This window comes from Pleurodeles waltl, chromosome 8 (genome assembly GCF_031143425.1).
Source record: "Pleurodeles waltl isolate 20211129_DDA chromosome 8, aPleWal1.hap1.20221129, whole genome shotgun sequence".
Lineage (NCBI taxonomy): Eukaryota > Metazoa > Chordata > Amphibia > Caudata > Salamandridae > Pleurodeles > Pleurodeles waltl.
The window spans coordinates 922727013-922745422 of record NC_090447.1 but is presented as its reverse complement, the minus strand read 5'-3'; the positions used below and the strand labels follow the sequence as shown (position 1 = coordinate 922745422).

The 18410-nt window shown below is 46.4% G+C and overlaps 1 protein-coding gene across 1 annotated transcript; it reads left to right on the top strand.

Annotated features, from left to right (window-relative positions):
• Positions 1 to 3950: 3950 nt before the first annotated feature.
• LOC138249175 (myotubularin-related protein 10-like) lies at positions 3951 to 16972 on the top strand. Its single transcript, XM_069203176.1, is given in 4 exon segments — positions 3951 to 4240; positions 14691 to 15496; positions 15531 to 16100; positions 16102 to 16972. Coding segments are annotated over 4 exon segments (2277 nt in total). The 5' UTR covers positions 3951 to 3981; the 3' UTR covers positions 16744 to 16972.
• The last annotated feature ends 1438 nt before the right edge of the window (positions 16973 to 18410 follow it).

The following is an 18410-nucleotide window of genomic DNA, read 5'->3' as shown; positions in this document are numbered from 1 at the left end:
CAATTTTTCACGCAACAGCGTGCATCGTTCCTTCTCTGGTCGGGTCGGCGTGCAGTGTTTCTTCTCTCCCGCAAGAGAACGATGAGTCGATCCGGATGGGCACTTTGGGTCCGGCAGCCATTGCCTTGACTTTTCGCACCTAGAGATGTTACGTTGAAATGCAGTCACACTGTGTCAAGAAATCTCGCTGCGTGGGGGCTTGAGTCTTTAACAGCAGCCACTGCGGGTGTTGTGCATAATTTCTCCAGCCGTATTCTGTCGATCTCCCAACCGTGATGCAGGTGAGGCATCAATTTTAGTATCAAGGCTGGCGACACGTCATTTTTCGGCTGCAAAGCGGGTGGTGCATCAGAAGTTTCCCCGCACGGCGGTCTTTCCATGGATTTATGTTCTTTTCCACCAGCTGCACCTTTCAACGGCCCAGAGACAGATGAGGGGACCACTTGGCAGCCAGGACTCTCAGCACAAAGCCCAAGTGCTGCCAGAGAGAAGTATTTGCTGTCCCTGAGACTTCAACAACAGGAGGCAAGCTCAGTTTCAAGCCCTTGGAGATTCTTCACTAGTTGGAAGTCACACAAAAGTCTGTCTTTGTCCTCTCTCAGGTAGAAGCAGCTACTGCAGGCCAACCCAGCAAAACACAGTCACAGGCAAAGGGGCAGTACTCCTCCTCCAGCTTCTCCAGCTGTTCTCCTTGACAGAGGTTCCTCTTGGTTTCAGAAGTAATCTGTTTTTCAGGGGTTTTGGGTGCTCTTCTTATACTCTTGTTTGCCTTTGAAGTAGGCCTATTTCAAAGAGAAGTCTCTGTTGTTTTCAAGCTCCTGCCTTGCCCAGGCCAGGCTCCAGACACACACCAGGGAGCTAGAGACTGCAATGTGTGAGGACAGGCAAAGCCCTTTCAGGTGTAAGTGACCACTCTTCCCCTCCCCTGAGCCCAGATGGCCCATCAGGATATGCAGGCTACACCCCAGCTTCCTTTGTGTCACTGTTTAGAGGAGAGGTGCAAACAGCCCAACTATCAAACTGACCCAGATAGGGAATCTATATGCAAGCAGAGTGACAGAATGGTTTAAGCAAGAAAATGCCTACTTTCTAAAAGTGGCATTTTGAACACACAATCTAAAAAACAACTTCAGTGAAAGATATATTTTTATATCGTGAGTTCAGGGACCCCAGACTCCACATGTGGATCTGCTCCCATAGGGAATCTGCATTTTAATCATATTTAAAGGCAGCACCCATGTTATCCTATGAGAGAGATAGGCCTTGCAACGATCAAAACAAAATTTGCCAGTATTTCACTGTCATGGCATGTAAAACACATAAGAACATTTCCCACCTTTAACATACACTGCAACCTTCCCATGGGGCCACCTAGGGCCTACCTTACGGGGTGCCTTACATGTATAGAAAAGGAAGGTTTAGGCCTGGCAAGTGGGTACACTTGCCAGGTCGAATTGGTAGTTTAAAACTTCACTCACAGACACTGCAGTGGCAGGTCTGAGCCATGTTTACAGGGCTACTAATGTGGGTGGCACAACCAGTGTGCAGGCCCACTAGTAGCATTTGATTTCCAGGCCCTGGGCACCTCTAGTGCACTTTACTAGGGACTTACACTTACACTTTAGCACTCGTCAGCAGTGTTAAAAGTGTCCAGAGCAAACAAAAACATCAAAAACAGAGTCCAGCACACAGAAACAACCTGGGAAGTAGAGGCAAAAAGTTAGGGGATACCCTGCCAATGATGCCAAGTCTAACAATGGGGAAAGCAACAATGTGGGGACAGGATGTAAGGACAGGGCAAGCAACAAGGCAGGAGGGGCGAGAGGGGCAAGGCAAGCAACTATGTGGGCAGGTTTGGTTCAAGCAATAACCCAGGGGGCAAGCAGCAATGCAGAGTGAGTGGGATAGGAGAAAACTACCTGCAAACACATGCGCTCTTATGGAGTCCTACAACTGAAAGAAACAAGTTGCTCCAAAAGCACAAGCAGTGGAAGGACGCTGGGAAAGGAAGCATCACTTGGGCCATGTTCCCAGGGTGATAAAAATGCATGGATCAGAAGTAAAGCTGGTATATATTGACTAAAGAGAAGTATGGAAATGAAAGTGACAATGAAGCCAACCATTGCTAATCAATCTGTTGTGTAGCCATTTTAGTTATAGCTCCATGCACGTTATTTTAGCACACTAGGCCTGCCGCTGTGCACTTTAACCTAGATATTTTTTATTCAGCTTAGTTTATTATTTTAACAATAGCCACATTTGCAGTCTTGCTTTATTTCTCGCTATCTAGCTGTTCTTTGCCTAGGCCAGCACTGTGCTCCTAAACAAGACAATTCCTTCACTCTGTGCTTCTCTCAAGGCTGCAGTAAGATAGGCTGCCAGTAAACGTGGTAACATTTTGTCTCTGGTATTCATAGAAACATACACATCTTATGTAGGGACATTTTCTCAGAACATCAGCTGTTTTATTATAAAAACACTTCCCGTTCCCATACACGTCAGAGGGAGTTTACAGCGAGAAGACCACAACTGTATGCTGATTGCTGAACGATTCTCTACACCTGCTTATGCAGACTTCGGGCCTTGCTCAGGTATGGGGGGTGACGTCTTCCCAGGGGAACCTGAACTGCAGAACTAGATCTGAACATGCTGTGATCTAATATAGCCTAGGGAGGAATTAGTCTATTGACTCTAGTGACAATATGGTAGAGTTATTTCTATGCTTCACTCTTTAATCCTGTCATGCTCTATCGTCCTGGTTATAGCAGTACATTCTTTATTGTCTAAGATGCAGTTGCTTCATTAAAAGCCTTATTGAAATATATCCTACCTCTGCTTGTCCTTGTATATGTGAGACTAATGTAACTGAGAGAAATGGATGAGATCTGAGTGACCACGATTTCCCTGAGGAATCAATTGTGTCATGTGCTTGGCTGCCCAATCATCCCTCCTCTTGCGTGGAGATGAGGCATTGCTAGTTAGCCGGAGCAAAACCCGGATTAGGTCAACAGGTGTCACCTGTAATGGGTTAGACTCAGTCCCCCACACCACAGGCGATTCTGCCACTCAAATCCAGTAGTCTCATTAGAATAATGAGAGCCTACGCAACAAATCAACTGGCTCTATGCCCTTCGTATGTAAATAAAATGTCTTGCAAGAGACAGCATATGTGCTGTCTCAGGCGAAACCTAATCAGCAGAAGATACCTGTTGCTCCATTCTGCATTCTGTCTCATGAGTCATATGGATATGTTGATGGAGTTTGCTGCTTTCATCTGGGCCTCACACCTGCATCAATGTCCACATGATAGGGCACTGATGCATCTGGACTCAAAATTGCCTCTACCTGCTGATGCTCAGAATTTGTTTTGTTGCCACTAAATTAGTGGTAGGGTTGCTTTCCTATAATCTATTTACCATGGATTGACTACACAGCACAGGATGGCACCTGCATTCCTTATCTGTTTAACAGTGTTGTGAAGAACTAGACTCTGTAGGGGTAAGAAAGCTGAGAATTTTTTGAGGCCTTGTGTGAGAAAGATTGGTGTGATGGAATCGGGATTTGATTCACCTCCTGGCAAAGCGTCAAATGCAAATTTCTAACTTAGATAATTGTGTGCAACCATGTCCAGGTTTGGAGAGGCCATTTTGGCCTTGCAGAAATTCTCTTTAGGATTTATTGGGTACACAACATGCATATTTGCAAAAATAATGTTTTACCGGATTTTGAAAAGGTGGACAAAGATTGAAGAGAGTTGAAGGAAATTCATTAACAAAATGATTTTGACTTTGCCGTTATGTACATTAAAATTCTATTCACTTCGGGGATAGAAGCCGCTCTGTGGGATCTTATTGCCAAGCGCAGCAGTGGGCCGTTACATTCAGTCACAAGCGGCTACTGTCAGAGGGGCACATTGTCTTGTGGCTCTACAGTTGTGAGCTACGGGCGGGTCCCCAAGTTCTGTCCCACCAGGAGACGACTATGTTTTCCTTAAAACCTCCGAAGCCCACCTTCCGATCCTACCTTCTGCCCCCTCAGAATGAAGACAAAATAAGCCCGGAAACCAAGATTAAGAAATTAGAAGCTGTTCTGTTGCCAGGTGAAATTGATGTAAATGAAGTAAACTTCGTAAGGAAATGTATAACAACGGACACTAGTCAATATGACCTGTGGGGCAAGCTGGTCTGCTCTAACGTCAAGCTTTCCTTCATTATGGATGATCCAATGCCACTACAGAAATCCCATTTGTAAGGAAATGCCTCCTTGGCATGGTTGCCCCCTGACTTTTTGCCTTTGCTGATGCTATGTTTACAATTGAAAGTGTGCTGAGGCCTGCTAACCAGGCCCCAGCACCAGTGTTCTTTCCCTAACCTGTACTTTTGTATCCACAATTGGCAGACCCTGGCATCCAGATAAGTCCCTTGTAACTGGTACTTCTAGTACCAAGGGCCCTGATGCCAAGGAAGGTCTCTAAGGGCTGCAGCATGTCTTATGCCACCCTGGAGACCTCTCACTCAGCACAGACACACTGCTTGCCAGCTTGTGTGTGCTAGTGAGGACAAAACGAGTAAGTCGACATGGCACTCCCCTCAGGGTGCCATGCCAGCCTCTCACTGCCTATGCAGTATAGGTAAGACACCCCTCTAGCAGGCCTTACAGCCCTAAGGCAGGGTGCACTATACCATAGGTGAGGGTACCAGTGCATGAGCATGGTACCCCTACAGTGTCTAAACAAAATCTTAGACATTGTAAGTGCAGGGTAGCCATAAGAGTATATGGTCTGGGAGTTTGTCAAACACGAACTCCACAGCCCCATAATGGCTACACTGAAAACTGGGAAGTTTGGTATCAAACTTCTCAGCACAATAAATGCACACTGATGCCAGTGTACATTTTATTGTAAAATACACCCCAGAGGGCACCTTAGAGGTGCCCCCTGAAACTTAACCAACTATCTGTGTAGGCTGACTAGTTTTAGCAGCCTGCCACAAACCGAGACATGTTGCTGGCCCCATGGGGAGAGTGCCTTTGTCACTCTGAGGCCAGTAACAAAGCCTGCACTGGGTGGAGATGCTAACACCTCCCCCAGGCAGGAATTGTCACACCTGGCGGTGAGCCTCAAAGGCTCACCTCCTTTGTGCCAACCCAGCAGGACACTCCAGCTAGTGGAGTTGCCCGCCCCCTCCGGCCAGGCCCCACTTTTTGGCGGCAAGGCCGGAGAAAATAATGAGAAAAACAAGGAGGAGTCACTGGCCAGTCAGGACAGCCCCTAAGGTGTCCTGAGCTGAAGTGACTCTAACTTTTAGAAATCCTCCATCTTGCAGATGGAGGATTCCCCCAATAGGGATAGGATTGTGACCCCCTCCCCTGGGGAGGAGGCACAAAGAGGGTGTACCCACCCTCAGGGCTAGTAGCCATTGGCTACTAACCCCCCAGACCTAAACACGCCCTTAAATTTAGTATTTAAGGGCTACCCTGAACCCTAGAAAATTAGATTCCTGCAACTACAAGAAGAAGGACTGCCTAGCTGAAAACCCCTGCAGCGGAAGACCAGAAGACGACGACTGCCTTGGCTCCAGAAACTCACCGGCCTGTCTCCTGCCTTCCAAAGATCCTGCTCCAGCGACGCCTTCCAAAGGGACCAGCGACCTCGACATCCTCTGAGGACTGCCCCTGCTTCGAAAAGACAAGAAACTCCCGAGGACAGCGGACCTGCTCCAAGAAAAGCTGCAACTTCGTTTCCAGCAGCTTTAAAGAACCCTGCAAGCTCCCCGCAAGAAGCGTGAGACTTGCAACACTGCACCCGGCGACCCCGACTCGGCTGGTGGCGATCCAACACCTCAGGAGGGACCCCAGGACTACTCTGATACTGTGAGTACCAAAACCTGTCCCCCCTGAGCCCCCACAGCGCCGCCTGCAGAGGGAATCCCGAGGCTTCCCCTGACCGCGACTCTTTGAACCTAAAGTCCCGACGCCTGGGAGAGACCCTGCACCCGCAGCCCCCAGGACCTGAAGGACCGGACTTTCACTGGAGAAGTGACCCCCAGGAGTCCCTCTCCCTTGCCCAAGTGGAGGTTTCCCCGAGGAATCCCCCCCTTGCCTGCCTGCAGCGCTGAAGAGATCCCGAGATCTCTCATAGACAAACATTGCGAACCCGACGCTTGTTTCTACACTGCACCCGGCCGCCCCCGTGCTGCTGAGGGTGAGATTTCTGTGTGGGCTTGTGTCCCCCCCGGTGCCCTACAAAACCCCCCTGGTCTGCCCTCCGAAGACGCGGGTACTTACCTGCAAGCAGACCGGAACCGGGGCACCCCCTTCTCTCCATCCTAGCCTATGTGTTTTGGGCACCACTTTGAACTCTGCACCTGACCGGCCCCGAGCTGCTGGTGTGGTGACTTTGGGGTTGCTCTGAACCCCCAACGGTGGGCTACCTTGGACCAAGAACTGAACCCTGTAAGTGTCCTACTTACCTGGTAAAACTAACAAAAACTTACCTCCCCCAGGAACTGTGAAAATTGCACTAAGTGTCCACTTTTAAAACAGCTATTTGTCAATAACTTGTAAAGTATACATGCAATTTTTATGATTTGAAGTTCCTAAAGTACTTACCTGCAATACCTTTCGAATGAGATATTACATGTAGAATTTGAATCTGTGGTTCTTAAAATAAACTAAGAAAAGATATTTTTCTATATAAAAACCTATTGGCTGGATTTGTCTCTGAGTGTGTGTACCTCATTTATTGTCTATGTGTATGTACAACAAATGCTTAACACTACTCCTTGGATAAGCCTACTGCTCGACCACACTACCACAAAATAGAGCATTAGTATTATCTATTTTTACCACTATTTTACCTCTAAGGGGAACCCTTGGACTCTGTGCATGCTATTCCTTACTTTGAAATAGCACATACAGAGCCAACTTCCTACTTTGGTGGATCAGCGGTGGGGTACAAGACTTTGCATTTGCTGGACTACTCAGCCAATACCTGATCACACGACAAATTCCAAAATTGTCATTAGAAATTGATTTTTGCAATTTGAAAAGTTTTCTAAATTCTTAAAAGACCTGCTAGGGCCTTGTGTTAGATCCTGTTTAGCATTTCTTTTAGAGTTTAAAAGTTTGTAAAAGTTTGAATTAGATTCTAGAACCAGTTGTAGATTCTTAAAAAGTATTCCAACTTTTAGAAGCAAAATGTCTAGCACAGATGTGACTGTGGTGGAACTCGACACCACACCTTACCTCCATCTTAAGATGAGGGAGCTAAGGTCACTCTGTAAAATAAAGAAAATAACAATGGGCCCCAAACCTACCAAAATACAGCTCCAGGAGCTTTTGGCAGAGTTTGAAAAGGCCAACCCCTCTGAGGGTGGCAACTCAGAGGAAGAAGATAGTGACTTGGAGGAAAATTCCCCCCTACCAATCCTATCTAGGGAGAACAGGGTCCCTCAAACCCTGACTCCAAAAATAATAGTCAGAGATGCTGGTTCCCTCACAGGAGAGACCAACACCTCTGAAATCACTGAGGATAGCCCCAGTGAAGAGGACATCCAGTTAGCCAGGATGGCCAAAAGATTGGCTTTGGAAAGACAGATCCTAGCCATAGAGAGGGAAAGACAAGAGATGGGCCTAGGACCCATCAATGGTGGCAGCAACATAAATAGGGTCAGAGATTCTCCTGACATGTTGAAAATCCCTAAAGGGATTGTAACTAAATATGAAGATGGTGATGACATCACCAAATGGTTCACAGCTTTTGAGAGGGCTTGTGTAACCAGAAAAGTGAACAGATCTCACTGGGGTGCTCTCCTTTGGGAAATGTTCACAGGAAAGTGTAGGGATAGACTCCTCACACTCTCTGGACAAGATGCAGAATCTTATGACCTCATGAAGGGTACCCTGATTGAGGGCTTTGGATTCTCCACTGAGGAGTATAGGATTAGATTCAGGGGGGCTCAAAAATCCTCGAGCCAGACCTGGGTGGACTTTGTAGACTACTCAGTGAAAACACTAGATGGTTGGATTCAAGGCAGTGGTGTAAGTAATTATGATGGGCTGTACAATTTATTTGTGAAAGAACACCTGTTAAGTAATTGTTTCAATGATAAACTGCATCAGCATCTGGTAGACCTAGGACCAATTTCTCCCCAAGAATTGGGAAAGAAGGCGGACCATTGGGTCAAGACAAGGGTGTCCAAGACTTCAACAGGGGGTGACCAAAAGAAAGGGGTCACAAAGACTCCCCAGGGGAAGGGTGATGAGACAACCAAAACTAAAAATAGTAAAGAGTCTTCTACAGGCCCCCAAAAACCTGCACAGGAGGGTGGGCCCAGAGCCTCTTCACAGAACAATGGGTACAAGGGTAAAAACTTTGATCCCAAAAAGGCCTGGTGTCATAGCTGTAAACAGCATGGACACCAAACTGGAGACAAGGCCTGTCCCAAGAAAGGTTCCACTCCAAACTCCCATCCAGGTAACACTGGTATGGCTAGTCTCCAAGTGGGATCAACAGTGTGCCCAGAGCAAATCAGGGTCCACACTGAAGCTACTCTAGTTTCTGAGGGTGGGGTGGATTTAGCCACACTAGCTGTCTGGCCGCCTAACATGCAAAAATACAGACAGCAACTCTTAATTAATGGGACTAGAATAGAGGGCCTGAGGGATACAGGTGCCAGTGTCACCATGGTGACAGAGAAACTGGTTTCCCCTGGCCAATACCTGACTGGAAAAACTTACACAGTCACCAACGCTGACAATCAGAGAAAAGTACATCCCATGGCAATGGTTACTTTAGAATGGGGAGGGGTCAATGGCCTGAAACAGGTGGTGGTCTCCTCAAATATCCCAGTGGACTGTCTGCTTGGAAATGACCTGGAGTCCTCAGCATGGGCTGAGGTAGAACTAAAAACCCATGCAGCCATGCTGGGTATCCCTGAACTGGTGTGTGTGAAAACCAGAGCACAATGCAAGGCACAGGGTGAACAAGTAGAGCTGGAGTCTGGAAGAATGGCCCAGCCTACCAAGAGGAAAGGAAAGTCAGTTGGGAAACCAACTGCAACACAGCAAAAGAAAGGGAACCTCTCTTCTCAGGAAGAAGTTCTGCCCTCTGAGGGAACTGAGCCTTTGGAGCTTGAACCTTATCAGGTTGAGCTCTTAGGCCCAGGGGGACCCTCAAGGGAGGAGCTGTGTAAGGGACAAGAAACCTGTCCCTCTCTTGAAGGCCTTAGGCAGCAAGCTGCTGAAGAGTCCAAAGGCAAGAAAAATGGAACCCATAGGGTCTATTGGGAAGATGGACTCCTGTACACTGAGGCCAGAGACCCCAAACCTGGTGCCACTAGGAGAGTGGTAGTGCCTCAGCTGTTCAGAGAGTTCATCCTAACATTGGCCCATGACATTCCCCTTGCTGGACATTTGGGACAAACCAAGACGTGGGAGAGGTTAGTCAACCACTTCTACTGGCCCAATATGTCCAACATGGTTAAGGAGTTTTGCCTCTCCTGCCCCACCTGTCAAGCCAGTGGTAAGACAGGTGGGCATCCAAAGGCCCCCCTCATTCCACTTCCAGTGGTGGGGGTGCCCTTTGAAAGAGTGGGTGTGGACATAGTTGGTCCACTAGAACCTCCCACAGCCTCAGGAAATATGTATATGCTGGTAGTAGTGGATCATGCTACCAGGTATCCTGAAGCTATTCCCCTTAGGTCGACTACTGCCCCTGCAGTAGCCAAGGCCCTCATTGGTATCTTTACCAGAGTGGGTTTCCCTAAGGAGGTGGTGTCTGACAGAGGTACCAACTTCATGTCAGCATACCTAAAGCACATGTGGAATGAGTGTGGAGTGACTTATAAATTCACTACACCATACCATCCACAAACTAATGGCTTGGTTGAGAGATTCAACAAGACATTAAAAGGCATGATCATGGGGCTCCCAGAAAAACTCAAAAGGAGATGGGATGTCCTCTTGCCATGCCTGCTTTTCGCTTACAGAGAGGTGCCACAGAAGGGAGTAGGATTCTCACCCTTTGAACTTCTGTTTGGTCATCCTGTAAGGGGACCACTTGCCCTTGTTAAAGAAGGCTGGGAGAGACCTCTCCATGAGCCTAAACAGGACATAGTGGACTATGTACTTGGCCTTCGCTCTAGAATGGCCGAGTATATGGAAAAGGCAACCAAAAACCTTGAGGCCAGCCAACAGCTCCAGAAGTTTTGGTATGACCAAAAGGCTGCAATGGTGGAGTTCCAACCAGGGCAGAAAGTCTGGGTTCTGGAGCCTGTGGCTCCCAGGGCACTCCAGGACAAATGGAGTGGCCCTTACCCAGTACTGGAAAGGAAGAGTCAGGTCACCTACCTGGTGGACCTGGGCACAAGCAGGAGCCCCAAGAGGGTGATCCATGTAAACCGCCTTAAGCTCTTCCACGACAGGGCTGATGTCAATCTGTTGATGGTAACAGATGAGGATCAGGAGGCAGAGAGTGAACCTCTCCCTGATCTTCTGTCATCAGACCCAAAAGATGGCACAGTAGATGGAGTGATCTACTCAGACACCCTCTCTGGCCAACAGCAAGCTGATTGTAGGAGAGTCCTACAACAGTTTCCTGAACTCTTCTCCTTAACCCCTGGTCAGACACACCTGTGTACCCATGATGTGGACACAGGAGACAGCATGCCTGTCAAGAACAAAATCTTTAGACAGTCTGACCATGTTAAAGAAAGCATCAAGGTGGAAGTCCACAAGATGCTGGAATTGGGAGTAATTGAGCGCTCTGACAGCCCCTGGGCTAGCCCAGTGGTCTTAGTCCCCAAACCTCACACCAAAGATGGAAAGAAAGAGATGAGGTTTTGTGTGGACTACAGAGGGCTCAATTCTGTCACCAAGACAGATGCCCATCCAATTCCAAGAGCTGATGAGCTCATTGATAAATTAGGTGCTGCCAAATTTCTAAGTACCTTTGACTTGACAGCAGGGTACTGGCAAATAAAAATGGCACCTGGAGCAAAAGAAAAGACAGCATTCTCCACACCTGATGGGCATTATCAGTTTACTGTTATGCCCTTTGGTTTAAAGAATGCCCCTGCCACCTTCCAAAGGTTGGTGAATCAAGTCCTTGCTGGCTTGGAGTCCTTTAGCACAGCTTATCTTGATGATATTGCTGTCTTTAGCTCCACCTGGCAGGATCACCTGGTCCACCTGAGGAAGGTTTTGAAGGCTCTGCAATCTGCAGGCCTCTCTATCAAGGCATCCAAATGCCAGATAGGGCAGGGAACTGTGGTTTACTTGGGCCACCTTGTAGGTGGAGGCCAAGTTCAGCCACTCCAACCCAAGATCCAGACTATTCTGGACTGGGTAGCTCCAAAAACCCAGACTCAAGTCAGGGCATTCCTTGGCTTGACTGGGTATTACAGGAGGTTTGTGAAGGGATATGGATCCATTGTGACAGCCCTCACTGAACTCACCTCCAAGAAAATGCCCAAGAAAGTGAACTGGACTGTGGAATGCCAACAGGCCTTTGACACCCTGAAACAGGCAATGTGCTCAGCACCAGTTCTCAAAGCTCCAGATTATTCTAAGCAGTTCATTGTGCAGACTGATGCCTCTGAACATGGGATAGGGGCAGTTTTGTCCCAAACAAATGATGATGGCCTTGACCAGCCTGTTGCTTTCATTAGCAGGAGGTTACTCCCCAGGGAGCAGCGTTGGAGTGCCATTGAGAGGGAGGCCTTTGCTGTGGTTTGGTCCCTGAAGAAGCTGAGACCATACCTCTTTGGGACTCACTTCCTAGTTCAAACTGACCACAGACCTCTCAAATGGCTGATGCAAATGAAAGGTGAAGATCCTAAACTGTTGAGGTGGTCCATCTCCCTACAGGGAATGGACTTTATAGTGGAACACAGACCTGGGACTGCCCATGCCAATGCAGATGGCCTTTCCAGGTTCTTCCACTTAGAAAATGAAGACTCTCTTGGGAAAGGTTAGTCTCATCCTCTTTCGTTTGGGGGGGGGTTGTGTAAGGAAATGCCTCCTTGGCATGGTTGCCCCCTGACTTTTTGCCTTTGCTGATGCTATGTTTACAATTGAAAGTGTGCTGAGGCCTGCTAACCAGGCCCCAGCACCAGTGTTCTTTCCCTAACCTGTACTTTTGTATCCACAATTGGCAGACCCTGGCATCCAGATAAGTCCCTTGTAACTGGTACTTCTAGTACCAAGGGCCCTGATGCCAAGGAAGGTCTCTAAGGGCTGCAGCATGTCTTATGCCACCCTGGAGACCTCTCACTCAGCACAGACACACTGCTTGCCAGCTTGTGTGTGCTAGTGAGGACAAAACGAGTAAGTCGACATGGCACTCCCCTCAGGGTGCCATGCCAGCCTCTCACTGCCTATGCAGTATAGGTAGGACACCCCTCTAGCAGGCCTTACAGCCCTAAGGCAGGGTGCACTATACCATAGGTGAGGGTACCAGTGCATGAGCATGGTACCCCTACAGTGTCTAAACAAAATCTTAGACATTGTAAGTGCAGGGTAGCCATAAGAGTATATGGTCTGGGAGTTTGTCAAACACGAACTCCACAGCCCCATAATGGCTACACTGAAAACTGGGAAGTTTGGTATCAAACTTCTCAGCACAATAAATGCACACTGATGCCAGTGTACATTTTATTGTAAAATACACCCCAGAGGGCACCTTAGAGGTGCCCCCTGAAACTTAACCAACTATCTGTGTAGGCTGACTAGTTTTAGCAGCCTGCCACAAACCGAGACATGTTGCTGGCCCCATGGGGAGAGTGCCTTTGTCACTCTGAGGCCAGTAACAAAGCCTGCACTGGGTGGAGATGCTAACACCTCCCCCAGGCAGGAATTGTCACACCTGGCGGTGAGCCTCAAAGGCTCACCTCCTTTGTGCCAACCCAGCAGGACACTCCAGCTAGTGGAGTTGCCCGCCCCCTCCGGCCAGGCCCCACTTTTTGGCGGCAAGGCCGGAGAAAATAATGAGAAAAACAAGGAGGAGTCACTGGCCAGTCAGGACAGCCCCTAAGGTGTCCTGAGCTGAAGTGACTCTAACTTTTAGAAATCCTCCATCTTGCAGATGGAGGATTCCCCCAATAGGGTTAGGATTGTGACCCCCTCCCCTGGGGAGGAGGCACAAAGAGGGTGTACCCACCCTCAGGGCTAGTAGCCATTGGCTACTAACCCCCCAGACCTAAACACGCCCTTAAATTTAGTATTTAAGGGCTACCCTGAACCCTAGAAAATTAGATTCCTGCAACTACAAGAAGAAGGACTGCCTAGCTGAAAACCCCTGCAGCGGAAGACCAGAAGACGACGACTGCCTTGGCTCCAGAAACTCACCGGCCTGTCTCCTGCCTTCCAAAGATCCTGCTCCAGCGACGCCTTCCAAAGGGACCAGCGACCTCGACATCCTCTGAGGACTGCCCCTGCTTCGAAAAGACAAGAAACTCCCGAGGACAGCGGACCTGCTCCAAGAAAAGCTGCAACTTCGTTTCCAGCAGCTTTAAAGAACCCTGCAAGCTCCCCGCAAGAAGCGTGAGACTTGCAACACTGCACCCGGCGACCCCGACTCGGCTGGTGGCGATCCAACACCTCAGGAGGGACCCCAGGACTACTCTGATACTGTGAGTACCAAAACCTGTCCCCCCTGAGCCCCCACAGCGCCGCCTGCAGAGGGAATCCCGAGGCTTCCCCTGACCGCGACTCTTTGAACCTAAAGTCCCGACGCCTGGGAGAGACCCTGCACCCGCAGCCCCCAGGACCTGAAGGACCGGACTTTCACTGGAGAAGTGACCCCCAGGAGTCCCTCTCCCTTGCCCAAGTGGAGGTTTCCCCGAGGAATCCCCCCCTTGCCTGCCTGCAGCGCTGAAGAGATCCCGAGATCTCTCATAGACAAACATTGCGAACCCGACGCTTGTTTCTACACTGCACCCGGCCGCCCCCGTGCTGCTGAGGGTGAGATTTCTGTGTGGGCTTGTGTCCCCCCCGGTGCCCTACAAAACCCCCCTGGTCTGCCCTCCGAAGACGCGGGTACTTACCTGCAAGCAGACCGGAACCGGGGCACCCCCTTCTCTCCATCCTAGCCTATGTGTTTTGGGCACCACTTTGAACTCTGCACCTGACCGGCCCCGAGCTGCTGGTGTGGTGACTTTGGGGTTGCTCTGAACCCCCAACGGTGGGCTACCTTGGACCAAGAACTGAACCCTGTAAGTGTCCTACTTACCTGGTAAAACTAACAAAAACTTACCTCCCCCAGGAACTGTGAAAATTGCACTGTGTCCACTTTTAAAACAGCTATTTGTCAATAACTTGTAAAGTATACATGCAATTTTTATGATTTGAAGTTCCTAAAGTACTTACCTGCAATACCTTTCGAATGAGATATTACATGTAGAATTTGAACCTGTGGTTCTTAAAATAAACTAAGAAAATATATTTTTCTATATAAAAACCTATTGGCTGGATTTGTCTCTGAGTGTGTGTACCTCATTTATTGTCTATGTGTATGTACAACAAATGCTTAACACTACTCCTTGGATAAGCCTACTGCTCGACCACACTACCACAAAATAGAGCATTAGTATTATCTATTTTTACCACTATTTTACCTCTAAGGGGAACCCTTGGACTCTGTGCATGCTATTCCTTACTTTGAAATAGCACATACAGAGCCAACTTCCTACACCATTACAAGAATCTCCTCCTAGGCGAGCACGATGTTCCACTTACCTGCATTGAACAAATTGTTGTAGTAAATGACACGAAGAGGAAGCAGAAGATACTGGCATCCAATCACAAACTTTAATTCAACCCTACAGAGCTAATTATTTATTGTAAAGACTTTCGGATTGTTTGTTTTCGCTTCGATAAGGCAGGTCCTGAGAGCGCAAAAAAGGTTTGCCTTGCCCTTGCTCATTATTCCCAGCCAACAGATATTCAGCTTCTGTTTCCTTTTGAATATGTTGGAAAGTCTTACCATAATCCAGCTGATAAAACAAATGGTATAGATCCTGGAGGTGGTCCAAAAACGTCTTTGTTTGAAACTTACTCTGACTGGGACAGAGAAATCCGAAGAACAGATGCATCTGAGTGGAGGGTTTGGTCAGTCAACGAGGACTACATGATCTCAGCGTGCCTTCCAGAATATTTTGTAGATCCCTCCTCTTTGGCAGATACAGATTTTAAGCAGTATTCTCATTCTTTTGTTGGAAGGCGGATGCCATTGTGGTGCTGGAATCACCCCAATGGAAATGCACTTGTGAGAATGGCCAGCATCAAAGACCTGTTGCAACAAAGAAAAGTAGACCAAAGGATTTGTAATGCAATAACCAGAAGTCATCCACAAAGAAGTGATGTTTACAAATCGGATTTGGACAAGAATCTACCAACTATTCAGGAAATCCAAGCTGCATTTGTCAAGCTCAAACATCTATGTTTTATTGAGCCATTTGATGAAACGGAAGAGAAATGGTTGTCATTATTAGAGAATGCTAACGGTAGAGAAATGGTTGTCATTATTAGAGAATGCTCGATGGCTGGAGTATGTGAGGACATTCCTGCGACATTCTGCTGATCTGGTGTACATGCTGGAGCATAAACATCTTTCAGTAGTTCTCCAAGAGGAAGGACGTGTTCCAAGTTGTCTCGTCACCTCATTTTTTCAAGTGATGTTGGTTTTCCGTACAATTATTGGATTTCAAAGTCTTGTACAGAAAGAATGGGTCGTGGCGGGATATCCATTTCTAGATAGGAGTAACCACTTGAAGAGATCTGACAAAGAGTCTCCTCTATTTGTACTGTTCTTAGACTGCATATGGCAACTGTTGGATCAATACCCTGCAGCTTTTCAATTCACTGAAACTTACTTGACAGTGCTCTATGACAGCACTCGAATCTCTCTGTTCGGCACTTTTCTTTTCAGCTGCCCTCACGAGCGAGTAAAGCAGAGAACAGAATTTGCCAGTGGCAAAAATATCCAGCTTGGGGATGAAAAGGGCCTGGAATTCCCTAGTGTTTGGGACTGGTCTTTACAGTTTACTGCTGCAGATCGAGCCTTGTTTAATAACCCGCTGCATGTTGGTAAAAGAGTGACTGACACCTGTGCAAAATGGATCTGTGAATTCATTCAAACGGACAAAGAAACATTATAGCTCAACATTAAGAGGAATGCCTCCTTCATTTAAAAATGGGCTGATCAGCGACCAGGAATTTCTTCCAAGACGAAATTCACTGATACTAAAGCTCAAACCAGAATTCCTTCTGCAAAATGACACACAGGTCAGTGAAATGGACCAGTATTTCAGAGAGTGGTTTTCCAATCCAATGAATCTCCATGGTGTTCTTCTACCACAGCTTTTTGGAATTAACATAAAACTATGGAAATTATGCTACCTCCGTTGGGTTCCAGAGGCTCAAATTAATAATGGTGGCTTCATTACTGCCTTTCAGAAAATATCTTTATTGGCTGATGAGATTGAAAAGCTGTACAAAAATATTAGACAATACAGAAGTAGCCCACTACCTGCCAGAGCTCTTGAAGTGGAGCAAAGCAGGATGTACTTTAGAGCTGATGGAATAAATGGCACTTGTGGAAACACAGACATACTTTCCTCCTCATTCCCATTTTCTCCTGTGGGAAATCTTTGCCGGCGAAGTATTTTGGGGACACCCTTGAGCAAATTTTTGAGTGGTGCCAAAATATGGCTTTCCACTGAAACACTTGCAAATGAGGATTAAGCTGACAGAAATGGGACACCTTTATTGGAGACAAATGTAGAAAACTGTAGGCCAAGATGTTCTTTTGAAATTAACACTGCTAACTGCTGCATTCAAAGCTATAATTTATTTAAAAAATAACTTCGTTTTGCACATTGTAAAAACCAACTGAATTGATCTTTTAATATTTTTTTTTTTTATTTGCTATAGGAATTATTATCTAAATGTCAACTATTTTCTGCGACATTTTTGCAATTCTGATACATTCTACAAAATCAAACTTTCTGTTTGGGCAAATGCAGTAGCTACTAACACCCTCTAAAAAGACGTTTTTATACTTTGTTTGCAGTGTGTTTTTAATACAGGTATTTTTCTTTGCCTATTGGACTGAACACAAGAGTAACCACAGGCGGTGGCATTTATTGAAGTGTGCCAAGTATGTGGTAAGTATTGCAGAGTGTAGTTTAGAATCTCGATGCAGAAAATGTCCTTCTATGTAGCATTATAAACTTTAGTTTTCAAAGTGCTTAAGTGTTTTACAAATATTTCTCCTATTTTTTTTTAAAGATGTTATTCACTTACATGCTTAGGTTTTTACGATGCCCGTGCACAGTAATGCAATTATGAGAAAGTTTGTGTATGTCACAATATAAAAATCAGTTTGACGGCCTACATTTCTAACATGCAAGCTATATCTGCTTGGTGGATTTTTTTCTTAGAGGAACTTTTTTTAAATAAAAAAATCCCCTTAATTCTCAGAACATAATGAACATCTACTTCATCCAAAGGCTCATGCTTCATAGTTTGTACCGACTCCTCACAAAATTTTCGGATGGCTCAGCAAAAGTACCTTCCACTAATAAATCTTCGCTATGAATATGATGGCGCTAATAATGTCCCCTTTGACTCATAACGCGCTGAATGTAAAAAGTATAGGTCTGACACACAAAACAAATCTCTTACCAATATCAATAACGTGTTCAAGACACGTGGCTTTATTTGTTTTAGAACTCATATATGACGGCGAAAGATTTAAGCATCAATGCAACTGAAACTTAACAACTAATATCTTCATTCCATTTGGGATTATGGTCCATATAAGGCTCGAGTCATCTCAGCACATAAGGTGATCCATTGATTAAAAAAAGAAGGTGAGACACAGAAAATCCATCGAAATATTGCAGCGTATTTCACCTTGTCTTAATTCGAAACATTTTGATGTTCCAGATATCCGTGTGTGCAACTTTCTGTGACCTGAAAAAAATACATACTTTTGTAGAACAGTGGCAGTTTGGCCTTCGACCTTTGGCATATTTGTTGTGAAACTTGCAGTAAGGCTCCAGCACATTGCATTAGAAATATACACACACATTATCTATCTATCTATCTGTTTATCTATCTATCTATCTATCTATCTATCTATCTATCTATCTATCTATCTATCTATCTATCTATACACACACATAATTAGTCTTGGAGTAAAAATATATAAATACATCAATAAAATATTATATTATTCTGAGTGGGTCGGAGTTTGCCAACTCTTGGGCAAACCAATTTCCACCAAAAGCACCAAAATCTTTGTGCTATGCCCAAACATTCAGTTAATTTCAGCACTGGTTAGCAGTGATAAACTGCGCAGAGTCCTAAGGCCAACAAATTCAGCAAAATGTGGAGGGTAAAAGGCA